At 38.1% G+C, this 16829-nt stretch overlaps 1 protein-coding gene across 1 annotated transcript; it reads left to right on the top strand.

The window, feature by feature from the left end:
- Positions 1 to 249: 249 nt before the first annotated feature.
- On the top strand, positions 250 to 14800 carry GOLGA5 (golgin A5). The gene is made up of 13 exons (XM_065751082.1): positions 250 to 359; positions 1034 to 1643; positions 3985 to 4206; positions 5231 to 5450; positions 5969 to 6092; positions 6564 to 6767; positions 7902 to 8072; positions 8725 to 8853; positions 10479 to 10577; positions 11600 to 11825; positions 12744 to 12849; positions 13046 to 13109; positions 14305 to 14800. The coding sequence occupies exons 2-13, from the start codon at positions 1082 to 1084 to the stop codon at positions 14383 to 14385; spliced, it is 2208 nt and encodes a 735-aa protein (XP_065607154.1). The 5' UTR covers positions 250 to 359; positions 1034 to 1081; the 3' UTR covers positions 14386 to 14800.
- Positions 14801 to 16829: the final 2029 nt, after the last annotated feature.

Genomic DNA, 16829 nt, shown 5'->3' with positions numbered 1-16829 from the left:
GAAAGCACACCTCGGGGCTCTGCCCGCCTTGACCGAGCTCCCCCAGCTCGCTTTTCCCCTCACGAGGTGCAACCAAGGCAGCCCGCCTTCACTGGGGGGCGTGGCCAAATGCCGGCCGGCGCTCACGCCCCCGCACCTCCCCTTCCCTACTGACCACGCCCCCTACGCGGAGGGGCGGGGCTCTCAGTGACGCACCGCATCCCGCCTCTCCTCTCGCCTACTGCGCATGCGCGCGACGCGGCCCGGAAGGTGGCCACGTCTGCCGGAAGTTGAGCGGCGCCGGGCCGGGTTTTGCTGCGTGCGGTGTGCCGCCTCCTCGCGCTGTTCTGCCCGGGCTGGGATCCCCGTGCTGGCAGGAGGTGAGGTTGCGCCGTGCTGAGGCCTCCGCTGCTCCTGCGGGCTGCCGGCTGAGAGTAAGGGGGCTGGGGGCTGGGGGCAGGCCTAAGCAAGGTAGGCCACCTCAGCTCCTCACGGCCGCTGTGCTGCCAGGCATGGTGGTATTCTGACCCCGGGTTGGCCCGGGTGAAGGGGCCTTGTCGCAGACATGGAGTGCCGGGGAGGTGTTTCTCGTCCTCTTGTTGCTGTAAGGTTTACCTCGGGGCAGCGGTTTGTTCTGGGGGAAGTTCCTCCCTTTGACCTAGGTGATGGAATCTGCGGGTCAGGAATCCAAGGCATGGTTGTCTCATGTTATTACAATGTACATGTGGACATGTTTTCCTCCTTCACCTGGGTTTGGATGTTGTCAGATGCAAGTAGACTTTATTTTCTGTTACCGCTGGCTGACGGACTGGATCAGCAGGTGCTGATGCTTGGAACAGATGTGATTTGATGCCAGACATGTGCTTTAGTATATTTTCTTAAGAAACTACTTTGTTTTATTTCCATCAGTTACTAAAACAATTTGAAGCTAGTAGGACAGTTACAGCAATAGGATAGTTACAGCAATAATAGATGAATGCAGCAGTTTTTCAGTAACCCACACTTCTTGCCTTCTCAATGCCTGTCTGATTTTAAATTATTCTGTCTTTTGCAGCATATGTTCCTGTAATTTTGATCTAGAGTCAATCAGCAGACATTTACCATGTCTTGGCTTGCTGATCTGGCTGGAAAGGCGGAGGATCTTCTCAACAGAGTTGATCAAGGAGCTGCGTCGGCTCTGAGCAAAAAAGATGCAGCAAGCAATGCGTTTTATGATAACAAGAATTTGGACTCTGCCAATGAATATTCTGAATTGTCCCAGCGTACAGGAGAACTGAAATATCAGATGTCATCCAAAGCAGCCTACATCTCCTCAGCAGCTGATAACATTAAAAACCAAAAAGCTACAATCTTAGCAGGAACAGCAAATGTTAAACCAGCGCGCAGAACAAATTCAGAAGTTGCTTCTTCAGTAGAAAGCGTTTCCACATCCAGAGCTTCCTCACATTTTGTGAGGAGAAAAAAGTCTGAACCTGATGATGAGTTGCTGTTTGATTTTCTAAACAGTTCTGAGAAAGAGCCTAATGGAAGGATGGACTCTAAAAAAGAGAAGAGCAAGGCACCTGTTCAGAATCACTCTCGAACTTCAAGCATTAGTTCAATGTCTGCTAGTACGCAGAGTGCAAAAACTACTGAAGATAATTCTATCAGGAGCCAAAGCAATGGTAGTTTAACAATATTAAGTCTAGAGATATTTTAAACCCTTGTATGTCTGGTGTAAGTCTAGGTAATGGATTTTCTGTCACTTCATGAAAGATCTAGAACAGTGGTATGTCAGATGTACAGTACAGCCTGGGCCTTGCTATTCTTCACCACTGGAATAATCTTAGATACTACAGTAATTTGGCAGGTTAAATAACACTTAAATCCTTTGTGTTCTTTATCTGCTTCATTGCTACTGCTCGCCTCACCCTGCCCCAGACACGACCTGATGCTGCCACAGCACCTGTACGTCCCTAGTTGGAAGTATGGGTTCTGGTTCTTCTGTATTTGTTCCCCTGCCTGGGGGTTGTTACCTGTTGTGATGCCTCATATGTGAGCAAGTGACTTACACTACAGCTGGTAATTGGTGCTGGCTGTTGCCCAATGCTCCACCTGATGTGAGGTGAGCTTCTCTCTGCTCTGCTGTGGAAGATGGGGAAGCTGTCAAACTTGCTTGGCTTGGATAGTGTGAAGATGGGTATGCTGCATGAGAGAGTGACATAGATAAAACTTATTTTTTTTGCCAGAAGTAGTGCATTGCTGCAGGCACCTGAAATAATTTCCAAGCCAAAACTCAAATGTCTACTAAGGAGAATGGACCTGTTAGAAACTTTTATTCTATGTCTGGCTCTCCAATTTATAGTCTCTCTTCTATTAAATTGAAGCAAATAGTTGTATTCCTAATAGTGTAGCTGGAATATTGTTTTTCAGTACTTTGTGCTTGTAAAGCACTGTGCCAATTTTTGGCTTAAAGAATCATGGAGTCCTCAGAGTTGGAAGGGACCTTTAAAGGTCATCTCATCCCATTCCCCTGCAATGAACAGGGACATCCACTTGCTCAGAGCTTGGTCCAGCCTGACCTTGCGTTCAACCACTGATCCAGGGTTAGGGTTAGGGTTCACAGGTCATTCATCACACCTCTGGGCAACCTATTTCAGTGCCTCATCACCCTCACTATAAAAGACTTGACTGTATTAAGTACGCTGAAAACTTTTACAGGTAAAAAGGGGTCATTTCCAGTGATGTGGTTTTTTGGGTCTGTAACTTTTCAATAACGTTGACAGTAATAGGTCAAATATGTTAAACTTAGGTATAAGGTATGTTGCACCTTGGTAATTAATGCTTGGGTAACATAGTTATTTTGCTCAGTGTGGTCCATTGATTTTTTTTCTGAAGATTTTTGTGTGGAGTTTGCATCTTGGAGCTACCAAGTGAGGAAGCACATGATTAATATGTAGTTTGAGCACACTAGTTTCAAAGTCAATTGTATGTATCAGTCATTTCAATGTCCAAATAACAACTACTGAAATGGATTTATGGTCCATTAGTTACAGACAAAAGTAAGTAATGTTATAGTATGTATGTTGCCATGGATGCAAATCACTATCTGCTATAAATAGCTAATTTCTTGCTTCATTAGACTCTTGAGTTTTCCAGATAAAGGAATGAAGATAGATAGTCTGATAATTTCAAAATTATGTAAATGGACTAAAAGGAAGGAAGCAACACTTCTTAAGTGTTTAAATAGGAAAGGGATTTGAGAAAGCCTGGAACAAATCTTACAGTCGCTGTGGTTAATTGTTGGTATGCTGTTAGGAGATGGGGCAGACTAGGAATTCCTTGATGAGCTCTGACTCAGGAGACCTGTTGCAGTGGTAACTAGGAAGGTGGAGCAGATAGGTTGATAATCACACAGTGATGTGAATGACATTGTGACAGCTAAACTGCAGTCTGGTATTAAATTTGATTTAGTCTGTCCTCATGGATTTTCAGCAGTTATCCACACTGAATTCAGAAGTAATGTTTTTGGATTGTTTGCTTTGTTGCTCACTGTATGCTGTGTTGCTTTCTGTTAATACTGGCTCAAGTCTCCCAGCTTTCTGCACATAGCAATCGAGACTGTCAGAGTGGCTGCATTAATTTCAGAGCACTAATCCGGTACCTAATGTATGTGCTGTGGAAGGGCAATAGGTTCCCCCTTGCCTGCAAGGGACATTTGTTCAGACTAGTCAGGAATTCCTATATTGCTTTATAAAAGTGATTTTTTAAAAGCATGTTTTGAGAGATTGTTACTGATGCAGAATTATCAGTAAGATGATGTTTCAACTGAAGATTCTTAAAATGCTCTTTTACATAAAGATAATTAAAATGTACAGCTCTGTGGCTGAGTTAAATATTTAGGTTTGACATCAAAATATTACATACTCTACATTCATTTTTCTTGTAATTAGATTAAGTGCGTTCAACCACTGATGCAAACATAGAAATGGATAAATTACTTCTAACTTGCATCTCTCTGTACAGAAACTCCTGGCAGCTCAGATTCTGGACTGGGAACACAAGTGGATGGTGCGAAGGATTCATCACCAAGTGCAGTAACTAATCCTAGCCTTTCAGCTAATGATGATGTAAAATCACACGAGCTATCCAACCTTCGTCTAGAGAATCAGCTGTTGCGGAATGAAGTGCAATCTTTAAATCAAGAAATGGCTTCGTTAATTCAGAGATCCAAAGAAATGCAAGAAGGTATTGTAGTTTGGATACTAAACTGTGGAAATACCAGTAAACTGGAAAGCAATGCTAAATCTATGTTAGAGTTTTATATTTATAATGAAGTGTTCATAGATAAATTTGCACGTATGACTTAAGCAAGATGATTCTTGGTTTTCTAAATGAGCTGAGAGAAACTAGAAGTCTTGTTCAACTGCAAAAATAACACAAATGTTAATGAAAGTGATGTAGTTGAGTTAGTTCCAACACTTACATCTTACTACTAACAAAGATTAAGTGTGAAACTATTTTTTTCTGCCTTTTAAAGTGTCTTGCAAAATAGTGATGAATAAATTTCTTTTAAATACTTGAAATCTGTTTTCAGTCTGTAGTTAATTGATAATTAAAAATCTCAGATTTAGTATTTTTGTATGACTGTGCTATCTTTTTTTTTGAAAGCCACGTGAAATGACATGACAGGTGTCAATATAAAAACAAATAATAAAATACCTGGCAAACTCCTACTGTTAGCCACACAACTGAGGGACTGTATTTTTTTTTTTTAAGTAGTTGTATAAGCTGTAGAATTTGTTCTCCACTTAAATTTATTGTTATCTTTGATTAAAAGCTAGGTCTCAGTAAATATTCAGGTATCATTTTAACATGTATTTGTCAGCTGTTACTTAAGTTAGTCTTATTGCCATTAGCATTGAATTAGATCCTTTTTATGGTAGTTTCCAAAGGTATGTTCACACAGGGCTATTCAGCAGTTGTTCCTTGCAAGGGTAAAGTCAGATTGTTAGCTGCATTGAAGAGTGCAAACGTGTTTTGAGATCATGTGATTTTGTTTTGTTTATTTATTTATTTTCAATAAGTAGTGATCTGACAGCCAAAGTCTGGCATTTGTTACTTTTTGGTAGCTCCTAAAGTTTCAGGATTGCTTTACCTTGGTTGTATTTAGTGTCTTCCTTTGGGAAGTGTATCGTGCACGTCCTGACCACTTAAAAAACCTTGTCATGATCTATTTTTAAAAACTTCAAATAAACATTTTACTTTGTAGAATTGAACAAATCCCAGGAAAGAATAGAGAAGTGGAATGTCAACCATTCAAAGAATGACAGAATGGTCAGAGAACTTCAAGCTCGAGTTGATGACCTGACAGAAGCTGTTGGTGCCAAGGATTCCCAGCTAGCTGTGCTCAAAGTACGGTTGCAGGAAGCTGACCAGTTCTTAAGTTCTCGGACAGAAGCTTTGGAAGCATTGCAGAGTGAGAAATCACGGTACTTAATGATTTCAGCTTTCACAACTTTGCAAATAGTAGTAAGCTTGAAAATTCAGTGTAGGTAGTTTAGTCTCTTTAAGGGTAACAGAAAATGAATGGGGAGATGGTATCCAAATTTGAAATATGAACGCTGAATTTGCTCTGAGCTTGTTACATCATAGCTGGCAGTAGAAACTGAACAATGAATAACAGCAATTGTCACCTGATTACTGAAACAAACTGTATACAATATATTTATGTTTTTGTCAGAGACTTGAAGTTAGAGATCTGAAGAAATGTTTCTATCTTGAAAAATACATTTGCTTATCATCTGATATTAAGACTTCTTTGTCTTTTTACTGGGCCATGAATCTGCAGTTGGATACTCCAGAATGGGGCTGCATGTTATTAGCCAGCCATGTTCTCTAATTTTTACTGGGTAAATTTTCAAAGCTGTTCCTAAAAGGTAGTCATATTTCTGCCTTAAAATCATACTAGATTTTTTAATTTCAATTAATATGTATATCACTCTTTCAGAATAATACAAGACCTCAGTGAAGGGAGCAGTTTGCAAAATCAAGCCCTTCAGACTCTTCAGGATAGGCTGCGTGATGCAGACTCTGCACTGAAGCGAGAGCAAGAAAGTTACAAACAAATGCAGGTTAGATGGGAAGACTAAGGAGGAGTTTGACTGCTTGTGAGATCAAATCTGTGAGGTTCTAACTGCTCTCTTTTACCCTTGACTCCTTCCTATTCAGGGTACTAAGCGCTGGGAAACATATGCCTTCTACTACGCTAAATATCCTTGCGATGCTAGTTTACTCTTTTGCTATTTTGAAAGCTTTATGATGACATTTAAATCAGAAGTCAGTTTAATGTTGTTCCACCTTGCCCCCACAATTTTAATATGTAATCTTAAGTACATTAGACTGGGTGGTAATTTCTTTGGTAAATGTCAGCTTATATTGCTAGAGACTTAATGCATTCTGCATTTAGCTTGGCCTTTGTGTATAATAACATTTTTTACAATCTTTACTGTTTTTTTTTCTTCTTTAAATGAAAATATCTTTATAATTGATTTATTCTTGTTGAGGGATATGCAAAATCTTTTTTTTTTTTTTATTCCTAATAGAACGAGTTTGCAGCACGTCTAAGTAAAATGGAAGCAGAACGTCAGAATTTGGCAGAAGGGATAACAGTTGCAGAAAGAAAGTATTTAGATGAGAAAAAGCGAGCTGATGAATTTCAGCAGCAAGTTAAAGTAACTAAAAACCAGCTAGAATCTGCAAAACAGGAACTGGCAGACTATAAACAAAAAGCTACTCGCATACTCCAAGTAAGCATTTATTTTAAAGACATTCAGTTTGATTTGTGTGCTTGATTTTTCAGGATGTTATTCCTCAAGCAAATTAATCCAGTTTTTTTCCATGTGATCTGTAATATATTTTGGGCTGAGTCAGTAATGATACCTATTTATAACAGCTACTAGTCTGTCTTTTGTAGCTCCTAAAATGTGTGTTGATGGATTGAGTTAAATAATGAAATCGAAGTTCAGGCCCTGAACTTAAAAGAAAAATCCAAGTGAACCATTGCACTTATTTTATAACATCTGTCATGGTGTTCCACATCCCAGAGTCTGATCTTAAACAGATAGATAAACAAATGTAAGCTACAATTTATCTGTACCCAATGTTCTTGTGTCAGGAAGATTGCTTTATTCTGTTTGAGTATGAAGTGTGGTGGATACTTGTGTAAACCAGAAAAAATACTTTTATATATTCTGAAAAACTGTGTGTGATTAACACTACGTAAGCAATTACATGTTCTGTGCAGTTACCTACTTCTTAAGTTACTAAAAGTGCCAATGCTGATCTTTTTCAATTTGAGTTTTGTTTATAGAAGTTAGCAGACTGTTAAAGAGAAACTTACCTGTTTAGAATAAATTTAGTGTGATGACCATGACTTGAATCATGTTGATGAATGCAAGAAGCACGAGATCAGAAATCAATTTCAAGCTAACATCAGGTTAATTTTGAATAAAAATATTTATTCTGTTTCCCAGAAGTGGTGTTGGTGTTTTGGGTTCTTATTTAGCTTTGTTGACAGGAAAAAGGGTGGACTAAATCTTTGTCTTCAGTGTCTGTATTGTCTCTTATGTTAGCTGGGAAGGCAGAATTTTTATCTCCAACAGATTTAACATTCCATACAATTCTAAAGAGAAAATCTCTACTCTTCCTCTGATAACACAGACTTTCATCCTGTCTTGTGACATACAGAAAATAAGAAAAATTATCAGTAGGAAAGCATTTTCCATTTTAAAATGTGTAGAGTTATTTTTAACTTGTCTGAAAGTACAGATAAAGCAGTTCTACTGTAAATCTACATAGGAAATTTAGAGCAATTTTTGATGGGTTTTATTTGAGCACTTGTGAAATAATACCATCAATAACCTTTGTCTTTATTATTTCAGTCTAAAGAAAAGCTGATAAACAGCCTAAAAGAAGGCTCTGGTATTGAAGGTCTGGATAGCCAGACTGCAAGCACAATGGAACTAGAAGAGCTGAGGCACGAGCGTGACACTCAAAGAGAAGAAATACAAAAGCTAATGGGACAAATACAGCAGATGAGAACAGAGCTGCAGGTAGCTGTGGTTATGTGCACACCTACGTGTAGTTAGACATGCACAAAAAACTGCGTTCTTGTGTGCTTTAGGGCTGTCACTTCTAATATTTGTTTGAACAACTATTGAAACCAATCCCACTTCTTGCTCAGCTGTGGGGTAAATGCTTAGAGGTATCCAGTTTCTTCTCACTTTCTCTCTTCTGGTGGGGGGAGGAGTAGTATTGATACCATTTTCTTTTCCCACTCTACTATGCATTCATTTTGAAATAAGTAACTCTCTCTAAACAAGCCTGGTTACTTCTGTAGATTTCACCTATATCCTTTTCTGTAAGAGCTGCTACTAGTCCTTGAAGCAACTGTAATCTGAATTGGCTGTGGCATAGTTGGCTCAACCGAGCAGCTGTGCACAAGCATGCTTTGCACAGTTTTAGCCTCTAGACAGCAGAAGGGAAAAAGTGATCATTTGAAGGCTTCTCCTGTTTACAAAATGCATTCATCTTATAGATTTTTTTTGTTATGTCAATATAAAATGAGCAAACCTCTTTAATTGACCCTCCTTTTTGTATTGCTTGGAAGCAGTGTTGGTGGTGTGACACTTTTTGCAGTCTCCTATGACAGATTACAGTTCTGTGTGAATGTTAGCGAAATGCTAACGTTTCTGTTCATTTCAGGATATGGAGACTCAGCAGGTAAGTGAAGCTGAGTCAGTGAGAGAGCAGCTTCAAGACCTACAAGAGCAAATAACAGCACATAAAATGGCCAAGCAGGATGCAGAAGCTGAATTAGAGCGGCAGAAGCAGGTAAAGAATGCTTGAAAGCTGATGGATCCTATTTTAGGCCAATTTGTTGTCTTGAGTAAAGCATTTGGCTTAATGAGGGAGTAGCTTATATGGTATTTGGGTTATTTTTTTCTTCTAGAATTCCAAGGAAATTTCCTAAATTTTAGTGAGTGTCATCATAAGACCAAAAGGCAACCAGTACTAAGCAGTTATCCTGACTACATAGAGATCTCAGTTGTTTTTTAAAGGATAAACAAGGCACGAGAGAGTGAAAAAATTGATCATGATCATAAATTTTATTTAGCAGGGTAACAATCCAGCAACAGAAGTATAGCAGTAACTTGTATTTATGTCAAGAAACTTAAACAGTAATGAAGATTACAATTGTGTTTGCTGTGATCAAGCTCTTTGTAGGATTCCAAAATACTGTGTAAGACAGAATCGCTAATAAAATAGTGCTAGTGAATTTTGCCAGCTTGTATCATCTTTTTAAGCAGTTCTGTGCTAGGAAGAGGGGAAAAAAACTCACTCTTGTGTTATGTGTGAACAAGCAGAATATTAGGTAGATCAGACCAACATTTTGCAGCCTATTAAAATCCTTTAAAAATAAAAAAGCTCATGTAAAGAGTATTAACGTGGAAAGCAGGTGAAGTGTACTCTATTTGCTGGGAACAGTTTATCTTATAGGATTATCTGTCCTTTCAGAAGTCATATTTGAATGAGGTGCTAGCAGCTTGAACTGATTAAAAGGCAGAAGTTGATGTCTGCTCTTGATAGATAGTTGATGATTATTATATCAAAGCAGATGGTAGATGGTATCGCATTACTGCTGCCCTTCTGAGAGGCATATTTTGATTTAATGCTATGTATAGGAAAAAATGAGGTGAAGCCTTTAAAAAAAAAAAAGCATTATCAGTTGTTACAGAAAATATTCCCTTTGATGGCATACATGTACATATGCTTTTAAAGTAATCGTTTGCATTGATACTTGAACAGTTTGATTGATAATTGAACAGTGGCCTGTTCTATTGGAGAATTGCTGTAAAGTTTCTGAGGCTGATGTTGGAAAATAAGTAGAGGTCATTTATTGTATGTCTGGTGACTTAAAAGAAAAATACAATCATCTGTCTTCTGTAAAAGCTAATAGCTGAAGTGGCACAGCACTTTGAAGGCAGTTGTAAGTGGATAGATAAGTATGGTAGATCTTTTAAGACGGGGTTCACATAGCTACTGAATCCCGGGGGTAAGAAAACTTCATTAGTTTTGCTGTTCAGTAAGTTATTTCTTGCTAATACTGCTTTTCCTTCTGTTATGTTATTTTATCTTAAACTTTTAACCACGGTCTGTGACATTTATAAAGGCAAAGGCAGATATACCAAGATTTTTTAAAATTTGAAAATACCTATTTTGTTTTATGATTGATAGTATTTGTGTTAAGTCTTCACAAAAGGATTTTATGATCTTCTAAGATTCTGTCTTCATACTCAGCTTATTTTTTCCTAGTACTAGCTAGCCACTTCTAGATTATATTTAATATTGGTTTATATCTGATTACACTACGTTACTTATCCTAATGTGTAACTTTAGGTAATAGAATGTCTTTCAGAGTACTTAAGTAAGATATTTGGTTATGATTTATGTCATAGGAACTCCGTTACACAGAGGAAGAATTATATAGAACAAAGAATACTTTGCAAAGCAGAATAAAAGACAGAGAGGAAGAAATTCAGAAGCTCAGAAATCAGGTACTGTATTTGTGTAGAAAATAAGTATTATATTCACTTACGAAAATGATGCTGAAAATTATTAATTTTGCTTAAACTGTACAAAAGACACATAGGGACTACTATTGAGTTAGCATGTGCTTGTTTGCAATAGAGCGTAGAATTTTAAGTGCAAAGTCAACAGGAAAGGAACCAAGGAACAGTAAATAGTCTAATGTTACAATTACATGTGCTTCTGTCTTCAGAGGGTAACCTGGGATCCAACTAGACCTGTTGTGGTGCTGAATAAATGCTCCTTCCTGGAAACTAAATAATGCCATTGGTGTTTGGTTGTGACCGTTTCTTCAGAGATTCTTTTAATTGGTCATAGAAACTTAAGATGTCCTTCAAAGTAATTACCAACCTTGCTCACTGATAGGTTTTTATCTTAAATAATGGCAGTATGAGCCTGGACACTGGACACATGCACTCTCTCAGCATCTGTGATTTTCTTAGGCAAATTAGAGAACCTAATTCTGGTGCATGTTTATGAACTGTTTCCCTTAAATTGGTCTACTCCCTTTTGGAACATTGTGATAGTGTCAGTCGTTACCAGCCTCTCTGTGTAGATTCTCCTTGTTGGTACTGAGCATCCCCTTCCTTGTTTGAAAATATTTTATGTGCTCGCTTTGTGAAGCTGTAAGTATGATGAGCTTGATTATCTTGATCGTCATGCATTGTAACTCAGGTCATAGCATTGATTTTTGTGATCAAACTTATGAACATACAGAAATGTTCGTAGAACTAGAAGTGGAAAACATATGAATACGTTTTTAAGTAGCTTTTTTTTCCATGAAAAGTCTTGTTTTGACAACTGCTGAAATTGAGCTGCTTCTTCGTTATGCTCTTTGGTGATGGTTTGGATATTATTATCCCATAAAAATCCTGCAAATGTGATAACTTGTACTTGGGGGCTTAGATTTTTGGGAGTGTATCAGTTCTGTGATACGTCACATTGGTCAGATTTTGAACGTGTTCTGATTTTTCCTTTGCTTTGTTTTTAGCTCACAAACAAGGCTCTAAGTAGCAGTAGTCAAACTGAATTAGAAAATCGCCTTCATCAGCTGACAGAAACGCTTATTCAGAAGCAGACCATGTTAGAGAGCCTGAGCACAGAGAAAAACTCACTTGTCTATCAACTGGAACGTCTTGAGCATCAGCTGAAGGCTTTCCAAGGCAGTAGTACTAACGGGCCTTCCATTAACATGGCAGGAATTGATGGTACTGAAGGTAAATAAGGAATGATAACACTTAAAAATCTCCTTCCTGCGTTGCAGGTTTCTGTATTTCCTAATGCTTTTCTCTGAAGGTCTGAGTTCATAAAGGAAAAAGAGAAGTCTGAAAATATGGTTCTTATAGCAGAGGCTTTTTTTTTTTTTCAATAAAAGCTCCTTTTAGTCCGTAAAAGAAATAAACTTAATAAAGCCAATTTAATTCTTAATACCATGGTACTAATAGAGCCTGGGCACTTTTTTCAGAGTTGAACAAAATTTCTTCCTTTATTCCAGTTTTTCTTGAAAAGCAGCAGAAGAGATAGAAAATGATGATCTAGAATTTAATTTATTTTATTGTATAAGACAGACCTTGAATTTAATATGTCAGGAGCTTGAGCAGATTTGAAATATATTTCCTTTTGGCTTGTTTTTAGTTGTACAAAGGTAGCAGTCTGAGAATCTTTCTTAAATAAAGTTGATGCATAGTATAAGTGTAAATAAAACATAAATATTTGGAGCATACAGGTTAATATCAGGAGTGCTGTCAGTTTTACTGTGAGAAATAAAAGAGGAAGAACTCACCGTCTTACACAGCCATTGTCTTGTACACATAATAATAGCATTATTATTACTTAGTAGAATTCAATACCAAGATGTCCATTCAATTGACTAAACAAATTTTTGAATGTACTATGTTGAGATGCTTGAGTCAATTGTAAGTTTATGTTGTAAGGGGAAGATTACTGATACTTCCCTGCCTCCAGCAAAATAACAATAACAAATCAGGTGAATCAGTTATGGTATTATATTGTATTATTATATTTTTATGTTTTTTTAATATAAATTTGTTATCAACCATAATTTACTGTATACTTAGACAACAACTCCAGCTGGTTTTAGACTGAGGGGTTTTTTGTCTCTTCCCTTCACATAGGTGCTCGTATGCGTAATGTTCCTGTCCTTTTCAGTGAGGTGGATACCAACGTGGCAGGGATGTATGGGAGAGTTCGCAAAGCTGCTAGTAGCATCGATCAGTTTAGGTAAGAGCATGACAAGAGGATGCATCTTGTGGATTAGGAGAGGATATTTAATGGTCTGCATTCTGAATTTTCTTACTGGAATACATAAAGTGGTCAGAAACAAATGTGGAGTTTGAGTTTGTGATTATTAGAACGAGAGGAAGAAGAACTCACTGCTTAGTGCTGACTTGTGCATTTTGTTTTTTCTCTTGCATAGCATTCGGCTGGGAATCTTTTTAAGGCGGTATCCTATAGCAAGAATCTTTGTAATAATTTATATGGTAAGCAAGGTTTCTTTAAAGTAAGAATATAATTCAAGACTTCTATTGCTAGTTTATGAAGTACATCTTAAACGTACTCTGTAATTAACAACTCAATTTTTGTGTTTTTTAGTAGACTAAATAGTACTTACAAAACAACGTTTTGGAATCATGTTGCTTGCTAGTTTTCAGTTTCTCTAATGAATTTAGTGTGGAATTCTTAAGGACAGTTATGTAACTACTACTTAAAAGATCGTTTAAAATGAAGTGAGAACTGAAAATAATATTGACCTGCATGCTCTGATTTTGGAAAGTTGACTTCTTTAATGGGTTTCCTTAATACTTGACCCTCCAGTTTTTGTTTGGTAATTAATAACCATGCTACTCTACTAGTTGAAAAAATAAATTGTTTACTAAAATCATACAATATTACCAAAGTAGGTGATAAAAATTAATCAAATTAAAGAATTATGAAAATACAATCCATAGAAATGAGTTCCCTTCCTTTTCCACTGGGGGGCAGATGTCTGTTAGTGGAAATGAACTGTAGCAAGGTAGGTGTGCAGTCTGCCCTCACTGAAAGTATTCTCTGAGTCTGAAATGAAAGAAAATACGTTGCTTGAGAACACAATGATTTTTCTGAACAGTCTCTGAGAACAGCTGTCACTATTTCAGTGAGTAAAGCAGAGAGATGGATGTAAATAAAGGAAATGACAGGTTTCCCCTGCAATTTCTTCTTCTACCCTATTAAGTAATGGAAGAATCAGGGATGTTTAATTCCTGACTTCACTCTTTCTTCCTACTCATGACTAAGACTTCAGAATATGTGAATAAAATGCTTTGTACTGAGACACTGAAGAATTTTAGTGCCTGAGCAACTCAATAATGGTTGCATAGGAGGCCTATGTTGGGCCTTTTTCAGCTGGAATCTTGGCTGTGACTTCTGTAATTTTAACGTTCAGGTTTTGGTTATTATTTTTTAAGGATATGTGCCTTAGGTATTATCAGTTATTTCTCTTGTTGTACCCCAGAGAAATGTATTCTGCATGGCATTTCATTAAGCATCTAAGAATTCGTTATTAGAAGTAAAAATAGTAGAATTATATAGCTTAAATATTTTTCATCCACTTTTTTTCCTGCTTTCACCGACACATTTATGTTGCCATAAACGACGACTGTACATGCTAAGTTTAATTTTTACTTCTTTTTTTCCCAGGCATTGCTTCATCTTTGGGTCATGGTGGTTCTGCTTACTTACACCCCAGAAATGCATCACGATAGTCCCAGTGGCAGATAGACTGAGACACGACCATGCGCTGTGCTAATGTAATCGGGACTGGCAGTGTATTTAGGATAATCAGTCCACATGTACTGGCAAACTTCTTCATGGTGTTTACAAAGAATGAAAACCGTCATGCCTGATTTATCACTACTTTTTAAATACACACGTAATACTATGTAGCTTTACCACTTTACTTAAAAGAGCATCCCTTTACTGGTGAAATAAAGATATTAAGCTAAGTTTAGCCTTTACATTTGACATAAACCTTCTCACAGTTAGTGTGAAGGGTTGGCTTGCATCTGTAGAGAAATGCAAGGATTTCTGAGTTACAGATAGACAAGGTACAAACTGTTTTAGCTAATGCAGGATGTGGGCTATGGACAGGTAGCAGACTGTACTTAGCAATTAAATAAACTTTATTCTTTCTGGGTTTCTTTCAGTGTTACTTTGCACTTCTGTTTTTAACTTTGTAAATAGTAGGCTTTTCCTTAACTCGTTAAACTGAAAAAAATGACTGGATCGGTGCAATATCTTTTTGTAAATACATTGAAAAATAAAATATTATGCATTCTTCTTAGCTTTGTACTTCTAGTGCAACAGATGTATTCCTGTCAGCTGAATGGTGGGGGCTGCCTGTTTAAATGTTGATACTGGAGCTTTATCAGAGAGAGATGAACAGTGATTTGAAGAAGGAAGGTTCGAACTCTTCAGGAAAAATGGTGTTTCCTTTTCCACTTGGGATTTATGTATTTTAACTGCATTTTCTTGTATACCTCTTATTGCTCTATGTCTTAATCAGATCTTATATTCACTGAAATATTTATTTTCTGTACCTTTAGATACCTAAATTAAACTATTTCCGTGATTTTTGTATGATGTCAAAAGATTATCAAGTCTAAACACTTAGCAAATGTGATAATAAACATACCTCCTCGAATCCTTATCGTAAAACCCATAAGCTCAATCCAAACCTCCTGTAATAGTTCTGTTTTTAGGCAGAGGCATCTTTAACTATCAATTCTTGATCCCATAGTACCACAGTACAAGGTCACTTTTTTTCTTGTGTGGTGCTAAAGCTGAGTAATGTGAGGATGAGTGATTTGTCACTGCTGAGTATAGTTCAGCTCTCACATGACTTGAACACGCTAAGCCTTGGCCCTGCGCGCAGAGCCCGTCATGCTGTCTCCTGTGAAAATGTTACAGTGGAAAAGTGCCTGATTCAGGTCCTGCAGAGAAACTGGAATGTTTTGATGGTTTAAGAAATAAAAGAGAGAATTTTCCAGAAAGCTGTTCCTGCCCTCTGTTATTCTCTGCACTTCTCTCAAACCCTGCTGCCCGTTGTCAGTTCTGACACAAAAGCCACTCCTGGGCCCTGGGAAGAGCCAGGTTGCTGTAGGAGCAAGTCAGGTATGGACATTTGTAAAACCTTTTTCTGCAAAAGCGTGTTTTTTTGTGGGTTGTTTTTTCCCCCTTCAAAAATTACATACAACAATCTTTGAAATCATGAAAGAGGAGCATAGCACTTTGAGGGCGGTACTCCAATATATTTTGTTTTTCAAAGAGATGTGATCCAACTGTGAGTCCGGACATTCCCACCCCATGAGAAGGATGGAAGTTGGCAGGTGATGGTCAGAATTCCTTTCCAGACAAAGGGCTGCTCGGTGTGGAGGGTTACATGGGATGAGAAAACAGCTCACCTGCACTGCTACGCTTGTGTAAGTAAATACCTTCAAAACTCTAACTCACTGAGGTGTATGAAAAGCCTTTATGGTAGAGTTAACTGCTTCGGAGTTACACAAGAAATACAGAAGACTATTCCTTGATGTTTTTCTTTAAATAGTGTTTTTTTCCCCCATGGTTCATTTTATCGAGATGCGCATGGTGCAGTACAAGAGCATACAAGTCCCTGTAACGGAGCCTATAAACGTCAGATTTTAAGTCGAAGGGTAAGATGTGCTTCCTGCCTGGGATTAGCAGCCTGTCCCTGATGTCACCTGCTGGCTGTGCTGAGTGTGCTGGGGCACCGGGTCAGAGGCAGCGTAAGGCCAGCAGCCAGCAGCTGCTCTCTAATGGTGTCAGGAGGCTGCGTGCCCCAACAGATGGCTTTGGCATGAACAAGGAGCTTCTGTTAGCCCACGTCTTAAGTGAAGGAAGGATATTCCAAGCACTGAGCCTTATTTAGGGACTCTCACACTATGGAGCACTCAACCCACTGTGACTCTGTAGAAATTATATCAGATAAATAGTAGCTCACAAAATTACCTGGATGATGGTGACAAGCTTCTATGTGCATGCACTCACACAGCTCATCTTCTTAGATACAATTTCCTCCATATGTGCACTCATCAGCTTAATCTGTGTCTTGTAGGGACCTGGAGTTGGGCTACTGACAGAACCAGACCCTCCACTGGCTTCCACAAATACTGCAAATGATCTTTGGAGCTCTCCCTGCCTAAACT

Source organism: Cyrtonyx montezumae, unplaced genomic scaffold (genome assembly GCF_038088225.1).
Source record: "Cyrtonyx montezumae isolate F1298 unplaced genomic scaffold, pur_monq_1.0 scaffold_10, whole genome shotgun sequence".
Classification (NCBI taxonomy): Eukaryota; Metazoa; Chordata; class Aves; order Galliformes; family Odontophoridae; genus Cyrtonyx; species Cyrtonyx montezumae.
This window is presented reverse-complemented; position numbering and strand designations above follow the sequence as displayed.